Raw genomic sequence first — 17,847 nt, 5'->3', positions numbered from 1 at the left:
GTGCACGTTTCTCCCTAGCATTTATTTTTGTTCTCTCTAAGAACTTCTATTTAGGTCTAGCAAGATGGCTCGGTGTGCAAAGGGGCTTTGCCACAAAGTCTGGAGGATTAAGTTGGATTCCTGGTACCCACAGAATAGGAGAAAACTGACTCCCACATGTTCTCTCAGCTCCACACCAGTGCTGTGGCACACGGGAGTGCGTGTGCACACAGGAGTGCGTGTGCACACAGACAACAAACAAACAAATGAGAAAAATTAAACTTTTATCAATCTGCTGGCTCACTACAGGTTTTGCTGTTATTTATTCTGGGGTGCAGCTTCTTAGATGCCGCACGTGTGCATGTGTGTTTGTATTTGTCCAGGTGTTCATGTGTAGAGTCTAGAGGCTTCTGTCTTGTGTCCTCGTCCGTTGCTCCCCACTCACTGTTTGAGACAAGGTTGCTCATGGAAACTGGAGCTCACTTTTTTTGTTAGACTGGCTAGCCGGTGAACCCCGGATCCACCTGTCTCAGCTCCCAGGCACTGGGATTACAGATATATTACAGATATGTGCCATAACACTTAGCTTTTATGTGGGTGCTGGGGATCCAAACTAAGGTCTTCTTGCTTACGCAGCAAACAACTTTACCCAGTCCCATTGGTGAGCTTTTTAAAAATGTGGATTCTGAAGAACCAAGCTCAGATCCAAGCACTTTACCCATGATCCATCTCCCTGTCCCTTATTTATTTATTTACTTATTTGTTTGTTTGGATAAATCTGTAGGACAGAGTGTCACATCAAAGTGAAGAAGTCTTTTTTTCCCAAAAGGAAAATAATTTAAAGTTAGGATATTCTCTTCCAATATTCCATCATCCTTGTTTGTTTGTTTGTTTGTTTGTTTGTTTGTTTTCAAGACAGGGTTTCTCTTTTCTCTGTGTAGCCCTGGCTGTCCTGGAACTCACTCTGTAGACCAGGCTGGCCTCAAACTCACAGAGATCCGCCTGCCTCTGCCTCCTGAGTGCTGGGATTAAAGGTGTGCACCACCACCGTCCAGCCCCATCATCCTCTCTTTTAGTGCCCCTGCAGTCAAGTCACCCAAGAAACATGTTGCTCAAAAAGAGATACACTGGACTGGTGAGACGCTGCCCCCACAGACCTGATTAGATTTTATTGTCAGATTGACTCAACCTAGAGCCATCTGGGAAGAGGGAACCTCAATTACCGTGATCAGTTTGGTCTGTGGGCATGTCTGTGAGAGACTGTCTTGATTGCCGAATAATGTGAGAGAACCTAGCCCACCTTGGGTGGCACCATCCCTAGGCTGTAAGCTGCACACGAACCAGTCAGCAAGCAAATAAACAGCATTCCTCCATGGTCTCTCTGCTCAGTTCCTGCCCTGACTTCCCTCAGTGATGGACTGTGACCTGGAAGTATAAGCCAAATCATCCCTTTTCCTCCCCAAGTTACTGTTGGTCACAATGTTTTACCACAGCAGAAAAACACAGACAAATCCAACACCTATCTCATTCTTGGCTTATCAGTATGTTTTCCTTTACTTTGTTATTTGTTTGAGCTACTGGAAATGGAACCCAGGGCCTCACACAGGAGAGACAAGCATTCTACCATCAAGCTAAGCTCCCACCACTCTTAGCTTAATACTTAGACAAGGTGTTACTTGATCGTGGGCATATTACATGCATGTACAATCTGTGCATTCTTAACCTTGCTCGATGACTTTGAAAGAAAATCATGGGTAATTCATTAGTTAAACATTGTGTAGGGTTACTGGGTGGTGGTGGTGGTGCACGCCTTTAACCCAGCACTCGGGAGGCAGAGGCAGGCGAATCTCTTTGAGTTCAAGACCAGCCTGGTCTACAGACTGAGCTCCAGGACAGCCAGGGCTACACAAAAAAACCTGTCTCAAAAAACAAAAAACAAACAACAAACAAATTGTGTAGGGTTGGAGTGAAGAAGCCAGGTTATTGTTATTCTCTATGTGTAGAGTTTTTGTTGAGCTGGACACAATCCACCATAATGGTTCACACTTTAGCTTGAGTGTGTCCCTGTGTCAGGCAGGGCTACGTACGTACGTGATTTACTTCTTTAGCTCATCCATCTGTCTACGGCTAATTCTGCACCAGGAATTCTAACATTCTTCTCACAGCATAGAAGTACAGAGCCAGGTTTAGAAACCAGGAAATAGAAGCAGAGAGTCCACGGGTCTGATCCCGAGTGTTAAATCTACCCCCAGCTTTTTCACCAGAAGAAACTGAAGTTTAGCATGGACTTGCCTTTTGTCACAGACATGGGTCTCCATGTGGGAAGCCAGCTCACAGCCTCCTGCTCATCTACATCCCACTCCAGCAACTAGAACAACCACAAGATGCTCAAAAACCACATCCTAGCCAAGAGTCTGGCAACGGCTTCCCAGTTCCCCCTTCAAATCCAATCCAGTTTTCTCCCCCTGCGGATAACTCTTCTTAGCGTTCCCATCTTTATCTCAGATTGCCCTCTCTCTGGGGACAATTCTCACATGCACCAAGATCTTCCTTGCTGCTGTTCAACATGGCTCCCCATCTTGGAGGAGGACCAGCCCTGACCACGGACCTTGGCCTCTAAACACCCATGTAGATAGCGGTTAAAGGATAGACAGACAGGGGCTAGAGAGATGGCTCAGTTGGGAATTCTCCCAAAGCCATTCCTGAGGCAGGGGGACTCCTCTAGGCAGACCGGAGGATTGGGGTCAGTGGGCACCCAGCTCTTCTTGAAGGCATAATGGAACTGTCCAGGCCTGTCTTTAGGGGACGTAATGGTGGCAATAGCTATAAAGGGAGGTGAGGCCAGCTCGGTCTGGGGGGAGGTGAGGCCAGCTCGGTCTGGGGGGAGGTGAGGCCAGCTCTGGGGGGGGGCTCAACTCTGGGGGGGAGGGGCTGGAAGCCACCGACCCCACTGAGACTCTGCCAAAGCAGAGTGGGGAAATTCAGAGTGGAAGAGGCATCCCGTTGGCTAAAATTAACTGCACTAGTTTACGTGAGATACCACGGGACTGGGAATTCACTGTCTGAAACAAAAACACCCAACTTGTCTACACTGGTGGTGAGCTCTGCTTTAGAGAAGTGCAGGAGGGGCTGTGTGCACGTGAGCCAGGCCCCATCTTCCCTCTGGGCTTTTTAGCAGAGGCATGTCTGCCAGTTTTGAAGTAAGTACTTTTCATCCTCCTGGTCTTGCCAGAGGGGAGCAGCATCATGGTGACATAGCCATGATGTGCCACTCAGAGAGAGGGTAGGAAGAGGGTATGCTGCTCAGGCACCAAGTTGTGCCTCACCTACGCGCTGGTAGGAGCCTTTGACCTTCTGAGCTGGGCCGACCCTCCCGCCCTCAGGTCCTCTCAGCTGAGCCTCTCTGCCTTTAGGTCCTCTTATTCTGTGTGTACTAACAAACCCCAGGAGCGCTCAGATGAGCAGCACTTGAGAGTATATAGGAGCTCTCTGGCCAGCCTGTTTGCTTTAGCCAAGGAGGTGGGCCTTCCCTCAGTAACCTGTGCCCCTTGTCACTCTGTAATCCATCAAGTCCCAGCAACGGAAGGGCAGCCTCTCCACCAGGAAGCCTGGAGGGCTGTGAGGAGTGGCTTACGCGGTCCAGCTAAGGCAGGACAGCAGGACACAGGGACAGCTGTGTGAGCACCAGGGATGCAGCTTTCCTCAGTGGATATTCACAATGAGGTGAGCTTTCTATACTGCAGTTGCTCTTGAGTTCGTCAAGGGTGACCCCAGTAAGCTCGCCACCAAGCTCGACTTGAACAGAGTCATTTCTGGTCCTGTCATTGGTATCCTAGCTGATGTAAGGTGTTGGTTCACATCTCACTAGGAAAATCTCACTGTGTGTGGGAGGACACACACATACATACACACAGGCTCACGCACACACAAGCACACACACACAATTCTCTGATCCGTTTGAGAGTAGGCTGTCATGATGCCCTTCACCCATCAGAGACTTTACTGTGTATTTCCTGTGGTGATATATTGTGTTCCCCACTATATCGTGCACCCTAATAAACTTGTCTGGGGTCAGAGAACAGAACAGCCAGTAGATAGACATAGAGACCAGAAAATGGTGGCACTCACACCTTTAATCCTAGCATTCCAGAGTCAGAGATCCATCTGGATCTCTGTGAGTAAATAGCCAGGCATGATGACTCATGCCTTTAGTCACAGGAAGTGATGGCAGAAAGCAGAAGGGTATTTAAGGCGTGAGGACCAGGAACTAGTGCTAGTTAAGCTTTTAGGCTTTTAGCAGCAGTTCAGCTGAGATCCATTTGGATGAGGACACAGAGGCTGCCAGTCTGAGGAAACAGGATCAGCTGAGGAACAGGTGAGGTGAGGAAGCTGTGGCTTGTTCTGCTTCTCTGATCTTCCAGCATTTACCCCAATAACTGGCCTTGGGTTTGCTTTTATTAATAAGACTCTTTAAAATTCATGCTACAATTTCCTAAAAACAAGGATGTTCTCTTACCACCGTAACAGTAATTATCAAAATTGATATCAAGTTGTTCAATTCACAATCCATATTCAAATGCCATCAAATAGAGCTGTTTTTTGCTACCCAGGAAACAATCTGGGATTGGATTTCATTATCAAGTCTCTTATCCCATTTTAATCTTGGATAGTTGCTTAGCCTTTCTCTGTTTTCTGATTCTCTGCAGCTTAATTTATTTTAGTGTGGTATGTGGGAGTGGGGGAGGCGTGTCTGTGTGGTGCTGTGGGGGAGGGGAGTGTCTGTGTGTGTGAGGTATGTCTGTGTGTATGTATGGTGCTGTGGGGAGGGGAGTATCTGTGTGTGGTGTATGTATGTGTGCGGGAGGGTGATTGTGTGCGTGATATATGTGGGGGGTTTATCTGTATGTCTCAGTGTATCTCTGTGGTGGATTTTGTTCCCCAAAATATTGTGCACCCTAATAAACTTATCTGGGGTCAGAGACAGAACAGCCACAATATTAAACATAGAAGATAGGCAGTGGTAGCACAAGCCTTTAATCCTAGCATTCCAGAGGCAGAGATCCATCTGTTCAAGGATACAGCCAAGCATGGTGACACATGCCTTTAATCCCAGGGAGTGATGGCAGAAAGCAGAAAGGTATTTAAGGCATGAAGACCAGAAACTAGAAGCATCTGGCTGGCTTAGCTTTTAGGCTTCTAGCAGCAGTTCAGCTGAGATCCATTCGGATATGAGGACTCAGGGACTTCCAGTCTGAGGAAATAGGATCAGCTGAGGAACTGGCAAAGTGAGGTAGCTGTGGCTTGTTCTGCTTCTCTGATCTTTCAGCATTCACCCCAATAACTGGCCTTGGGTTTGCTTTTATTAATAAGACTCTTTAAGATTCCTGCTACATATCTGTGTGTGTGCCTGAGAACACTTGTGTGGAGGTCAAAGGAATGTGTCAGGTGACCTGCTGTCACTGTCACCTGCTCCCTTCAGACAGGGGTTCCCTTTTTAAGTTCACTATTGCAGCTGGGATGGCAGCTCTGGAGCTCCCCAGGAGCAAGACTACCTCCAAACCATGAACAGGCTATAGATTTGTAAATGAGGGGGTTGGGGATTTAGCTCAGTGGTAGAGTGCTTGCCTAGCAAATGCATGCAGCAAGGCCCTGCGTTCAATCCTCAGCTAAAAAAAAAAAAAAAAAAAGATTTGTAAATGAGCCTAGCCAGGATTAGCACAAGAGCCACAAAAATTGTGGGTCTACCAAGTTGTCATTTCAAGTCACTCTGCTTTGGAGTGGCACATTATGTCACAAAAGCTAAAGATCACTAGAGGACAAGGTTCTGGTTCCATTGTCTTTCCCTTGGGGGCCCGACACTGCCAAGGTTTGGGATCCAAAGGGTCATTTGAATTTACTTACACAGCTGTTAAAAAGAGAAAGGGAGGGTTGGGGATTTAGCTCAGTGGTAGAGCGCTTTCCTAGCAAGCGCAAGGCCCTGGGTTAGGTCCTCAGCTCCACATACAAAACAAAACAAAACAAACAAAAAAAGAGAAAGGGAGAGGGGGAGATTGATTGATTGATTGATTTTGTTCTCTCTAGATGTTTGCAAACACAAGGCCACATCTCTTGGTTATGTGATTAGGCTGACGGAGAGATAGATGGCTATGATGGTCTTCCATATAACCCAGCAAATGCAGACCTTTTCCTAGGCAGAGAGCTCATACTGGAAGATGGTTGTGTATGAGTGTTTCGCATGCATGTATGTATATGCATCATATGTGTTCCCAGTATCTTCAAAAGTCAGAGAAGGGTGTCTGGTTCCCTGGGACCGGTGTTATCATGAGCCTCCATATGGGTGCTGGGAATTAAACCTGAGTCCTCTGCAAGAGCAATAAGTGCTCTTAACCTCAGAAAAAGGATTATTTTTCAGTATGCCCCTGACTAGGAAGAGAGACTGAAGTGTAAACTGTGATCATCAGGATCTGTAGTGGACAAGGACAAGGCTCTGTTCTTTTTTGTTTGTTTGTTTGTTTTGAGACAGGGTTTCTCTGTGTGGCCCTGGATGTCCTGGAACTCACTCTATAGTTCAGGCTGGCCTCGAACTCAAAGGTCCACCTGCCTCTGTCTCCCCAGTACTGGGATTAAAGGCGTGAGCCATCACCATTCAGCCCAGGGCTCTGTCTTATTCCCCTGGATCTCTATCTCTCCAGGCATAAGCTCCTGGTGGGCACCTGAACCTCTTTGTGAGATGGTAGGGCTTGTATCAGTGCAAACAAAACCCAGAAGTCCACATCTTCTGACACATCCCCTGACCAGTGATTGACAGCTATAGTGGTATATCTACCCCAGCTCCCTACCCCAATCAGGAAAACCACGATTATGTACTGTGAGAATTAATCTTCATTACCAACTTAGCTGGATTTAGAACCACATAGGAGAGAGCTCCAGGTGTGTCTGTGAAGGTGACTGACTAGGAAGCAAGACGTGTCCTCAGAGTGGGAGGTGTCATCCTGTGACCTCTGGGAAGAGAAGAGTCTGAGGGACAGTTAGCATTTGTCCCTCTCTGCTTCCCAGATGTGAACACACTGCCCACAGTGGTTTGAAGCTCTGCGGCAAGATGGACTCTACCCTCAAACTGTGAACCCTGTGAACCAAAGTAAAGACCTACTTCCTTATATCATCTTTCGTCACAGTAACAAGACAGTAACCATACATGCACACCGCCCCAGATGTTCTCCATACATACACACAACCTCCAGATGTTCTCCATATATACACACCTCCTCCAGAGGTTCTCCATACATACACACCGCCTCCAGATGTTCTCCATACATACACCCCCCAGATGTTCTCCATACATACACACTGCCTCCAGAGGTTCTCCATACATGCACACACCCCCAGATGTTCTCCATACATGCACACTGCCCCAGAGGTTCTCCATACATACACACAGCCCCCAGATGTTCTCCATAAATGCATACCGCCCCAGATGTTCTCCATAAATGCATACCGCCCCAGATGTTCTCCATACATAACCACAACCTCCAGATGTTCTCCATACATACACACCTCCTCCAGAGGTTCTCCATACATACACACCCCCTCCAGATGTTCTCCATACATACACACCATCTCCAGAGGTTCTCCATAGATACACACCGCCTCCAGAGGTTCTCAATATATACACACCGCCTCTAGAGGTTTTTGATACATACACACTGTGCCAGAGGCTCTCTGAGACAATGCCTCCCACCACACCTTTCTGAACTTTCTTACTGTTGTACCATTGCTTGGCCACATTCACTTTGCTGTCCAGGCTCTCGCAGCCTTACCTGCTTTCCTAGTTAGACTCCTGAATAGCTTTCACTTTTTTTAATACTTGGGTTTTTTTTTAATTATGTGTGCGTGTGTGTGTGTGTATGTGTATGTGTGTGCGCGCGTGCACATGCACACATGTGATTGCTAGTATACACAAAGTCCAGAAGGGGGTATTGGAGTCCCTGGAGTTAGAGTTACAAGCTGTAAGCTGTCCAACATAAGTGCCGGGAACCGAATGTCATTCTGAAGACCAGTAAGTGATCTTAGCGTCCAAACCATCCCTCTATCCACCCTGGGAAGACTCAATAAAGCATGTTCAGTGTGTCACCTCAGGGTGTTTGTCTAGACAGCAGCTGCCCCTCACGCTCTCCAGGACCCTTACAAAGACTGACCTTCATCCTTAATACAAAGGGCATTGTACTTGGCACCAGGAACTGGGTGACTGTCAATTCTCACATCAACAGCTCTGGCAGTTTGCTGTTCATCGCTGCCTTTGCTGCACACAGTTGTCCTGAAACAGACAAAGGCGGACCTGGGTTAGGAGAACGTCTTTGGGCTGAAAAGACTTCTTTTCTGCTATCAGCTTTGAGTCAGCAGAGATTTGGGTGATTCGTGACCTTTGGATGGAAGCATCCACAAGAAACATTCTCCACAGACAAAGGCCACAATTTGGAAGACAGTTGATGCTGGAGATAACTCACAGGCCTCAGCTCAATGTTCAGAGGCAAACCTTTTCTGATCCCTTCTACGATCTTTTTATTCACTATGAAAACTTCATCAAATGACTCACTTGGGTTTATTTTTACATTCTCTGTGTTTACTTTGTGTACATGTGTGTATGAGGATCAGAGGATCTTCTACCATGCCTGTCCCAGGTTCTAAACTTAGGTCCTCAGGCTTGGCAGCAGGCACCTTTACTGGCTGAACCATCTTTCCAGCCCTCATTTGCGTTTGTAAAAGGTTTAATGTATGGGCTGGAGAGAAGCTCTGCGTTTGAATGCTGCTCTTGCAGAGGACCTGGGTTTGGTCCCAGGCACCTGGGTGTGGTGGCTCACAACCTCCCATAACTCCAGTTTCAGGAGATTCTAAGAGACTAAAAAATCCACTAAAATTATGTAAAATTCTTCTGTTTGCAAAGAAGAACCTAAATCAAGCAAATCTGTCACTCCAGATTTGCAACCAAAACATTTAAAAATTAGCAGATTATGGACTGGAGAGGTGGCTCAGAGGTTAAGAGCACTGGCTGTTCTTCCAGAGGTCCTGAGTTCAATCCCTAGCAACCATATGGTGGCTCACAACCATCTATAATGAGATCTGGTGCCCTCTTTTGGCATGTATACAGAACACTGTATGTGTAATAAATAAATAAATCTTTAAAAAAAATTAGCATGTTATTTGAGAACAGAAGGCATAAAATGACATGTATCTTGCATAATGGTACACAACTGTAGTGCCAGCTACTTGGGAAGCTGAGGCAGGAGGATTACTTGAAATAAAGAGTTTGAGACCAGCTTGGGCAACATAGTATTCTCCACTACCACCTCTCCTAAAAGACAGATGGTCACCCTAGTGGTGAGGCAATGTGGGAATTTTACCCACTGTGCCCTGCTGCTGAAAGTTAAAAGCCTGATTTGCACAAAGTACCCTGGCACCATGGTGACCAGGGCATCTTCCACAGAAGAATATCTGACTTTCCCAGACTGGATGTCACAGCCCAACAGCTTCCTTAGTGAGACATTTCAGAGGCATGGTGGCATTCTTCTAAGCATTGGCCTTCTGGTTGGGAGTGAGGTGGGGTGGGAGATGTCTTAGGCAAGGGACATGAGGTAAAGCTTTTGTAAATGGCATGCTTCACTCCCATCTTCCCTGGACATGTCTTCAAGAGCCAGCTGTAAGCAAACTTCCCCACATGACTTGTGAGGGAACCACTCCATATTGTCAGGCAGTTCACATCTCAGCAAGGAGAAGGCAATCCTTGTCAAAAAGCATATCCCCATTACAGCTGACAATGTCACACTGAGCTAAGGAACTAGTGTGGCCCCTTGAGACCAGTGTCCACAGACTCATGGTCAGTTGCCGCCATCTTCCGTAGTAAGTTCTGGAATGTCCTAGAATACTTGCTCTCTGAGTGGGCAGGGGTGGATTTCTATGTGACATTCTTTGGAGAGAGCTTATTTTCAGGGGGGCTTTCTTGTAGGGGCTTTTTTCTAGAGTGTTCTGAGAAAGCTTGGGGGTTGTTCTGCAGGTTCAACTTTTTCTGAGGAGGCTTCATCTGGGGGAACTTTTTTTCTGAGGGAGCTTCTCCTGGGGGCCTTTATTCTGGAACCAGGTTGGGTGGCTCCTAATCTTTGGAAAGACACCTTGAGCTTGCCTGACCTTCAGCTTCAACAGATTCCCTTGGAGTAGCAAGGCTTAGCCAAGACACCGCTGCTCTCTTGACCAGGCCCTTACTTCTCTGGAGGCACAGCTGTCTTCTTGGGAAGGGAAAGGTCTTCCAAGGGACCCCTGCTCTTGGGGTTTCCCGTCCTTTGGGAGCTCTGAGTGTAACTGAGGCCCCTCACTAGGTGGTGGTTCTTTTTATTCAGCAAGCCTCTCTGAGAACCATTGCTCCTTGACAAAGTCTCCAAGCTTGGCATCTCCTGCTAAAGCCTTTGATGGGAGATTCCCTAAAGCCCAGATTCTGCAGGAGAGATGGGAGGGGTGGCCTCTGGGTGGGAGGAGGAGGGTAGTCTGAGGGTGAAAGGAGGGGGTTGCATTCCTTTTGCTGGGCCACCTTATCTAGCATGTCTCAGAGGTCTGTAGAAACCTATGGTGAAGAATGGGATCCTGGTGCCTGCGCCCATGAGCCTGGGGGCGGGGGACGACTGAGGTAGGACAGAAACTGAGTAGGACTTAAAGAAGGAAGAACGACATAGCTGTCAGCCAGACAGAAGGAAATGGAGCCAAATGGTACCAACAGAAGGCAAACCACCATTAGAAGGGGGTGGTCCAGTGTTCTTACGAAAGTTGCTCAGATCCTCCAGGCCTTAGACTGATGTGTAAGATGGAGGTACTGGGGCTGGGGGTATAGCTCAGTGATATGATGTGTGCCTGGCATATGTGGGGGTTGGGGAGGGGGCCACTGAGTCTCCATAATCTGCCTGGGAAGGGAACATCTGAGAAGACAGTGGGTATGCCCTCTCTAGTACCCAGGCATCTGTAGAGAGACACAAAACCAGTGTCCCTCAGCTGGAGGGCAGTCTGTATGCACAGACCCTCTGTGTGGGTGCTGAAGAGCAATAGTCTCTGACATGAAACTTCTCAGCCACCAAACTACCTCTCTTTCTTTTTCCTTTTAGAATTCTAATTGCATGTAGTTTCATCACCTTTACCATTTTCTCTACATTTTTATCCTTTCTTTTTATTTATTTAGCATATCTCCCTCTGAAATAGCTTCCAGCTTACTAATTCTCTCTTTGGCTCTTTTCAATCAGCTGTTAGATCCATGTATTGGATTCTTAGTTACTATTATTTTTCATTTCTTTTTTTTAAAGATTTATTTATTTATTATGTATACAGAAGAGGGCATCATTACAGATGGTTGTGAGCCACCATGTGGTTGCTGGGAATTGAACTCAGGACCTCTGGAAGAGCAGTCAGTGCTCTTAACCTCTGAGCCATCTCTTTAGCCCTATTTTTTCATGCGCGCGCGCACACACACACACACAAATAAATAAAAAATAAATAAACTGAACGTGCTAGAGAGCCACAGTCCGTTTCACATTGCCTACCTGCTATCCCTGCAGGGCAATTGTCCAGCCCCATATACCTAGGTGGTGCAGCTGAGGGGGTTGGAAAAGAATGCTTCCCCGGCTGCCTGACTTACCCAAGGGTGCCATCAGCCAGCCAGCCCGTTGTGCACACTGCAAAGGCACAGTCTTGGACCATCCTCCTCAGCTCTCCAGCAGACACCAGGTGGGCACCCCTGCTCCTGCAGGAGAGCCGAGCTGCCTCCAGGTCCAGGCCCTGAGAGCCGTTCTGAGACTCCAGCAGGAAGAGTTTCCCTGTGCAGGATAAATACAATATGTGGATGTGAGGTTCAAGGCACTGTGAGGTCACCATCTGGCTGTGTGCAGGCACTAACGCACTCCATCCCTGGGGCCAGACAGCGACAGTTCTGCTGGGATTTTCACTTATTTCGGCTCTAGTCATTCTGAGATGGGCTCTCCTTCTGTTGCCCAAGTGGGTTTCAAACCCGTGAGCTCAGACCATCCTCCCGCCTCACCCTCCCGTCTATCTGGAACAAGAGTATGCCACCACGTCTCACTTGTTCTAGTCCACCATAAACAAGCAAACGAACAAAAATTTAACTGTGGTGGGGAGATAGACTGGCTGGTTAAGTGTTTGCCTTGGGGGCTTAAGGACCCTGGGTTTGATCTGAAGAAACCACATAAAAATCAAACCGGGGTAGTGTTGACTTGGGACTCCAGTGCTGGAGGAAGCAGAACCAGGAGGTTATGGGGCTCACTGGCCAGTCAGGCCAATGAGAAGCCCTGTCTCGAGATAACAAGGTGCGTGGCATTTGAAGGCAACTGCTGAGGTTGTCCTCTCTGGCTTCCACACGCACACATACACACACACACACACACACACACACACACACACACACACACAACCAGATGATCTGGCATGGATTTGTATTAGCCAAGTGTGGTGACACATGTCTCTAATTCTAGTACTGGGGACGAAGGCAGAGGCAGGTGGTTCTCTGAGCTCTACTGGCCAACCTGGTTTACAGTGAGACCATTTGTGTGTGTGTGTGTGTGTGTGTGTGTGTGTGTGTGTGTGTGTGTTGCTTTGTTTTGTTTAATCCTTCTTCCAAAAAAGACGTGACAAGGCTCAGTGTCCTGGGTTCCCTTTCGTGAGTATCTTGGTGCCCAGGGCTACCTCACCACATGAGAACTCCTGAGAGTTAAGAGTCACCATGTGGATGCTGGGAATCAAACCCTGGTCCTCTGGAAGAACAACAAGTACTCTTGGCTGCTGAGCCATCTCTCCAGCCCCAATGCCTAGCAATTTTTACTTGTTTCTCAGATTTTCCTGCATTAAGTAGAAGGTCTCTTATACTGAGGTAGGTAGCTCATGCTTTGAATTCCAGCACTTGAGAGGCTGAGGCAGGGGGACCACTGTGAGCTGGAGGCCAGCCTGGTCTATCAAATGAGACCCTAAGCAAACAAACAACAGAGGACACCCTCCTGACGTGACTCTTCAATCTCCTCAGAGATTGAAGTGGTTATGGCATTCATCCAGCTGTCCGCTCCCAGCTCTCCTCCTGTGGTCTTGAGCTCCCTGTCAGCCAGGACATTGCCTGGTGTGCAGTAGTGACTCGGTATGGTCTGAATTAATGAGTCTTTCTCCACATTATTACCCAAACAGTTCATTTGCATTTAGTTAATATGAAGAATATTTTTTTTCACTTCAAAAATAAAAAAGTAAAGTTGGGGAAGATAAAGGTTGGCAAAGTGCTTGTAGCTCTGACCCAAGGGCTCCAGTTCCATCCCTAGCTCTCACACCGGCAGGTAAGATGGCTGGGGGCGATGGGAGCTTGCCACATGCATTTGACGACCCGAGTTTGGTCCCAGAACCCATGTAAAGGTAGAAGGAGAAAAATGACTCCAAAAAGTTGCCATCGACCTCCACATGTGAATGTGGGTGTGCCCCCCACCCAATAACGTACACTCTGAGTGCAGCTGCATGTGTCTGTAATCCCAGCACTGGACCGGGATGATGGAGACATAAGGATTCCTGAGACTTGATGACAAGCCTGCCCCAGGTTCCTTGAGAGACCTTCTCTTAAAAACAAACCAACCAACAAACAAACAAAAAAACAAAACAAAACAAAACAAAACCCCACCAAGATTGGAGGCTGGAAGTGCTCACTCTGCTTTAGCAGAGGACCAGAGTTTAGTTTCCAGCACCCACACAGGGTGGGTCAAACTGTTTGGAATCCCACATCACTGACCTCAGAAGGCACTTATACTTCTCCCCCCCCCCCCCCCCCCCCCGAGATTAGAAAGGGATTGAGGAAGACACTTGGCACTGGCTGCTGGACTCCACAAGCATGTGTGCCCCCACACACCCCACACACACAAATGAGAAACAAAGGAAAAATACAGAAATACGGTAGTCACTCTACTTTGTGTATGGGATACATGTTAAATTAATCAAATATAAACGAAATGGTTTTTGTTTCAATTTTCGTTTTAGAGACTGTTTTTGTTCAAATATCTATAATAACCGGTCTCAGTTAAACAGTCATCCCTCCCTCCCCGTGCAGACTCAGATAACTAACTAGGCGTGAGAGCAGCAGTAAGCACAGACCAGGGAGCGATCCGTTCACAACAGAGTTGACAGTTCTTCCATGGCTCCGCTATACAAGGGAGGGCTTGGCAAGTGCCATGTTCTTAAAATGAAGTGTGCCCCTAATTCTCCGTAGGCCAAGTGGGGAGGGGAAAGGGGAGGTGGTGGAGGTGAAACAGGAAGTATTTCTAGCAATAAAAAGCACACACACAAGGAGTCCTCAGTTTCTCTTTGCTGGATGACAATCCCACCTTGTATTTTCTATGCCCCACCCCAAGCCAGATGGGCACAAAACTTTGATCCTTATCCATGAGGCATCCTGCTTAAGCATTCATAATGGGGTGAAACGCTATAAAACATCATGGAAAGAGATTTTGTTCGAAGAAATTAAAATTGGAACAAAAGTAGACATTGTTCAAAAGTTAGTACTAACCCCAACCATTCTGCTTGCATTCCTTAAAATCAGTTTAATTTTCATAACTCAGCATCAGGCCAGAAATACTAAAGCATTACCAGTGGATGGACTGCAAAGAGGTATGATGTTTCATGTGGCTATGATGGAATGTTCTAGAATCAGATACACATTGTTTGTACAACAAAATGTTTATATATGTATATTTTTAAAATCTCAGTTATAGGGTTGGGGATTTAGCTCAGTGGTAGAGTGCCTGTGCTCGCTAGGCAAGCGCTCTACCACTGAGCTAAATCCCCAACCCAGTTATACATTTTTAAATGGTAATTTTTATGAAGCATATCTAGTTTTTTTTTTTTAAATTTGGGACTGATGATATAGCTCAGTGGCCGGATGCTTCTATAGCACTGCCAAATAAATTAATTAGTAATTAATTAGAGGGGCCACTAACAGCCTTTAGAGTTAACAGTGCTCTCTCTTAATGCTGAACGCACGGCTAAGAGCCCAAGTCCTTGTTAATACATGGCACACACATGCAAACTCGGAGAGCACACCTGTGGTGTCCAGTTACATATTGTCCCCTTACCATTTTCTCAAGCACCAGGATTTTCTTTCCTGATCTTTAGCTTCCCTTATGCTTTAGCAGATTTAAATAACTATATTGCAATGTATGCAAAGCTTCCTAAATCAGCCAACGGCTTTTCTTCCCCATTGGTCAAGGTCGTTCCAAGGGTGGACTTTCTAGAAACCTTCTGAGGCTGAAGACAGCCGGCTCCCTTCAGAATCTCCAGCTCCACATTCTGGGGGGTTTTGTTTCAACAGCTAAATACAGCTGAATTAGCTTTCAAACAGAAATTGTATTGACACGGAGCCCTAACCCTGCTAGTTTAAGGCAAGTATCAAAAGCCAAATTCAAGGGTCAGCAAGATGGCTCAGTGGGTAAAGGCGCTTGCTGCCAAACCTGAGTTCCACCCCCAAAGGAGTGCGTGGGGGACGAGTGAATCCTTCACGTTGTCTTCTGACTTCCACACACTCACTTTGGCAAGCATGCGTGTAAGCATACACTCATACACACACACACACACACACACACACGCACGCACGCACACGTACACACATACATGAACACGCTAATTTAAAAAAAATTTAAAGTTGAATTCAGACTTAACAAAGTAAATAAACACATACACAAAATAAATACAAAATGTTTGGATTTTTTAAAAAGCTGAATTCGGGTTCAAAAAACAAAGTGGGTCAACTTGTCATCTGGCTGCTGCTACCTGGTTTTCCTTCTCCTGTCCCAAGGCATCCACCCCCACCTGGCAGCTCGGCTCCCACCTTGCTTTTTTGTTTTTAAATCATGTGTCCCATGTTCCCCCAACACCTCTGACTGAGCACCTCGGCTCTGCCCGGTCCCTCTTCCTTCCCTGTTTGCCGGGGACATGGATCCCCACTCATCTTTCAAATCTTCCTGGACAACGCGAGTATTTTCTAACCGCAGCCTCCGGGAAGGGCACCCACTTAACAGACATTGAGAAACCTAAGGAGGATGGAAAAATCAGCCCCAGCAGGGGAAGTTCGAGGGCAGCCTAGACGTGACTTCATTCTAGAGCTCTCTCTCCGAGAAGCCGGCGGCGGGGAGCGCAGGGAAGGGTGGGGGCCCGGTGATGCTGGGACTCCGGGTGGTCAGTTCCAGGCTGCACCCCCGGCCCAGCTGGCCTCAGGGCTGCCCCGGGGCCCCTGTGGCTGGGGACACTCACCCTCGGCGCTCACGGGGGGCGGCTGCAGACCCAGCAGGAGCAGCGCAGCGCAGAGCGCAGGCAGGCTGCGGGGTGCTGGCCATCGCGGCCCCGAGTTCATGGTGGTGGCGTCCTCAAGCTGTGCACCGCGGGGGAGTCTCCAGTTCCCGGGGATGCTGGAGCTGCGGCCAGGGATGCTGCGGGAATCGTAGCCCGAGCGCTGGGACCCGCAAACACCCGGGGGTCTCGGTGGCGCCACCCAGGCGGCTGCAGTCCGGCTCCGCCTTTGCGCCGGGCACCTGGGAGCCGCGGTGCCAAAAGGGGCTGCGCCAGGGGCGCGGCCGGGGCGGAGGGCCAGGGCCCGGAGGGCGGGCAGTGGGTACCTTCGAGGGGAGGACGGTCGCCACGCAGGACCCGAAGTCTTGGCTGGGCGCAGGCTCACAGACAGAACCTTCGTTAAACGAACCTTTTTTAAATGAAGAAGGGAAGCTGCTGATTTGCTAGCCTTGGTCCTCAGGAAGGCGAGCTCCGTTCCCTTAGGAAAAGGCCATCTTGGGGCTAGGGAGGTGGCTCAGTTGGCAGAGTGCTTGCCTGGCAGCCACAGACCCCCAGGTTCTAGTCCCCAGCACCGCAGAGAACCGGGTAGTGGTGACAATCGCTGGTAATCGCACCGCACTCGGGGGATGGAGGTAGAGGGCTCGCGTCTAATTTAAGCAACCGCTCGGTCAAGGGCGTTTCTTAGCTCACCCTGCTGTTTCTCAACACTGTTACCACTCACTTCCAGGTCAGACTGGGGGACCTCCGAAGCGCGTGAAATTCTCAAGTTTGAGGTGGAGGGTGATCTGAGAAGCTACAATCTTGGTCCCACTGGAATGGCTGATCTCTTCCAATTCACAGGGTCCTGTCTCCCTGGGCTCCTTGGAGAGCTCATAAACCCAGCCCTGTTGCCTACCCTGGTGGCTCATAACCCTGTCCTGGCACTCTGGAGACCGAGGCAGGAGAATTGCTGCCAGTTCTGGGCCAGCATGGGCTACATAGCAGGACCCCACCTCAATTATTCAATCAACAAAGAATAATGTATTGTTAAACTTAGAACATCAGTGGCTCTTTGCAGTTTGCAAATCCTTATTGTATTAATTAATGCGCCAGTAAATAAATGGGTTAAGTGCCCACAATATGGCTGCCCCTGTGCTAGACGATAACGATGCCATAGTTTGTTCTTTTGGAAAGTCCTGCTTAGGTAAGCCAAATAAATGCTAAAGGCTGAACAAGACTTGGGCGCTAGGCCACAAATAACTGTCAATAGTTAGTGAGCAAGGACACAGACATGGGGAGAATTTGGTTTCTTTTCGAAGTATGGACTGGGATTTGAACCCACATCTGACTTAGGACAGATAGCATTTTTTTTTTTAGCTCACTAAAATATATGAATCAAGGCTAGTCTGGAACTCACTATGTAGCCCAGGTTGGCCTCAAACTCACAGCCCTCCCAAGCACACACCCCCATATGTGCTGCCCAGGGCTTCACATAGCTTTTTATTATTTTTTTACACGTGTATAGGTCAAAAGACAACT

At 48.0% G+C, this 17,847-nt stretch overlaps 1 protein-coding gene across 1 annotated transcript in view; it reads right to left on the bottom strand.

The window, feature by feature from the left end:
- The window catches only part of Susd5 (sushi domain containing 5), a 43,644-nt gene extending 26,723 nt beyond the window's left edge, over positions 1–16,921 (bottom strand). Inside the window, exons 1-3 of the mRNA XM_036192726.1 lie at positions 16,294–16,921; positions 11,648–11,825; positions 8,175–8,293 (exon numbers count right to left, since the gene is read on the bottom strand). Coding sequence (XP_036048619.1) covers positions 8,175–8,293; positions 11,648–11,825; positions 16,294–16,393 — 397 coding nt within the window. The 5' untranslated portion in view covers positions 16,394–16,921. The remainder of the gene's footprint in view (positions 1–8,174; positions 8,294–11,647; positions 11,826–16,293) is intronic.
- Between the last annotated feature and the right edge of the window lie 926 nt (positions 16,922–17,847).

Source organism: Onychomys torridus, chromosome 7 (genome assembly GCF_903995425.1).
Source record: "Onychomys torridus chromosome 7, mOncTor1.1, whole genome shotgun sequence".
Taxonomy (NCBI): Eukaryota; Metazoa; Chordata; class Mammalia; order Rodentia; family Cricetidae; genus Onychomys; species Onychomys torridus.
Note: the sequence above shows the minus strand (reverse complement) of the source record. Positions and strands in the feature narration are given on the sequence as shown.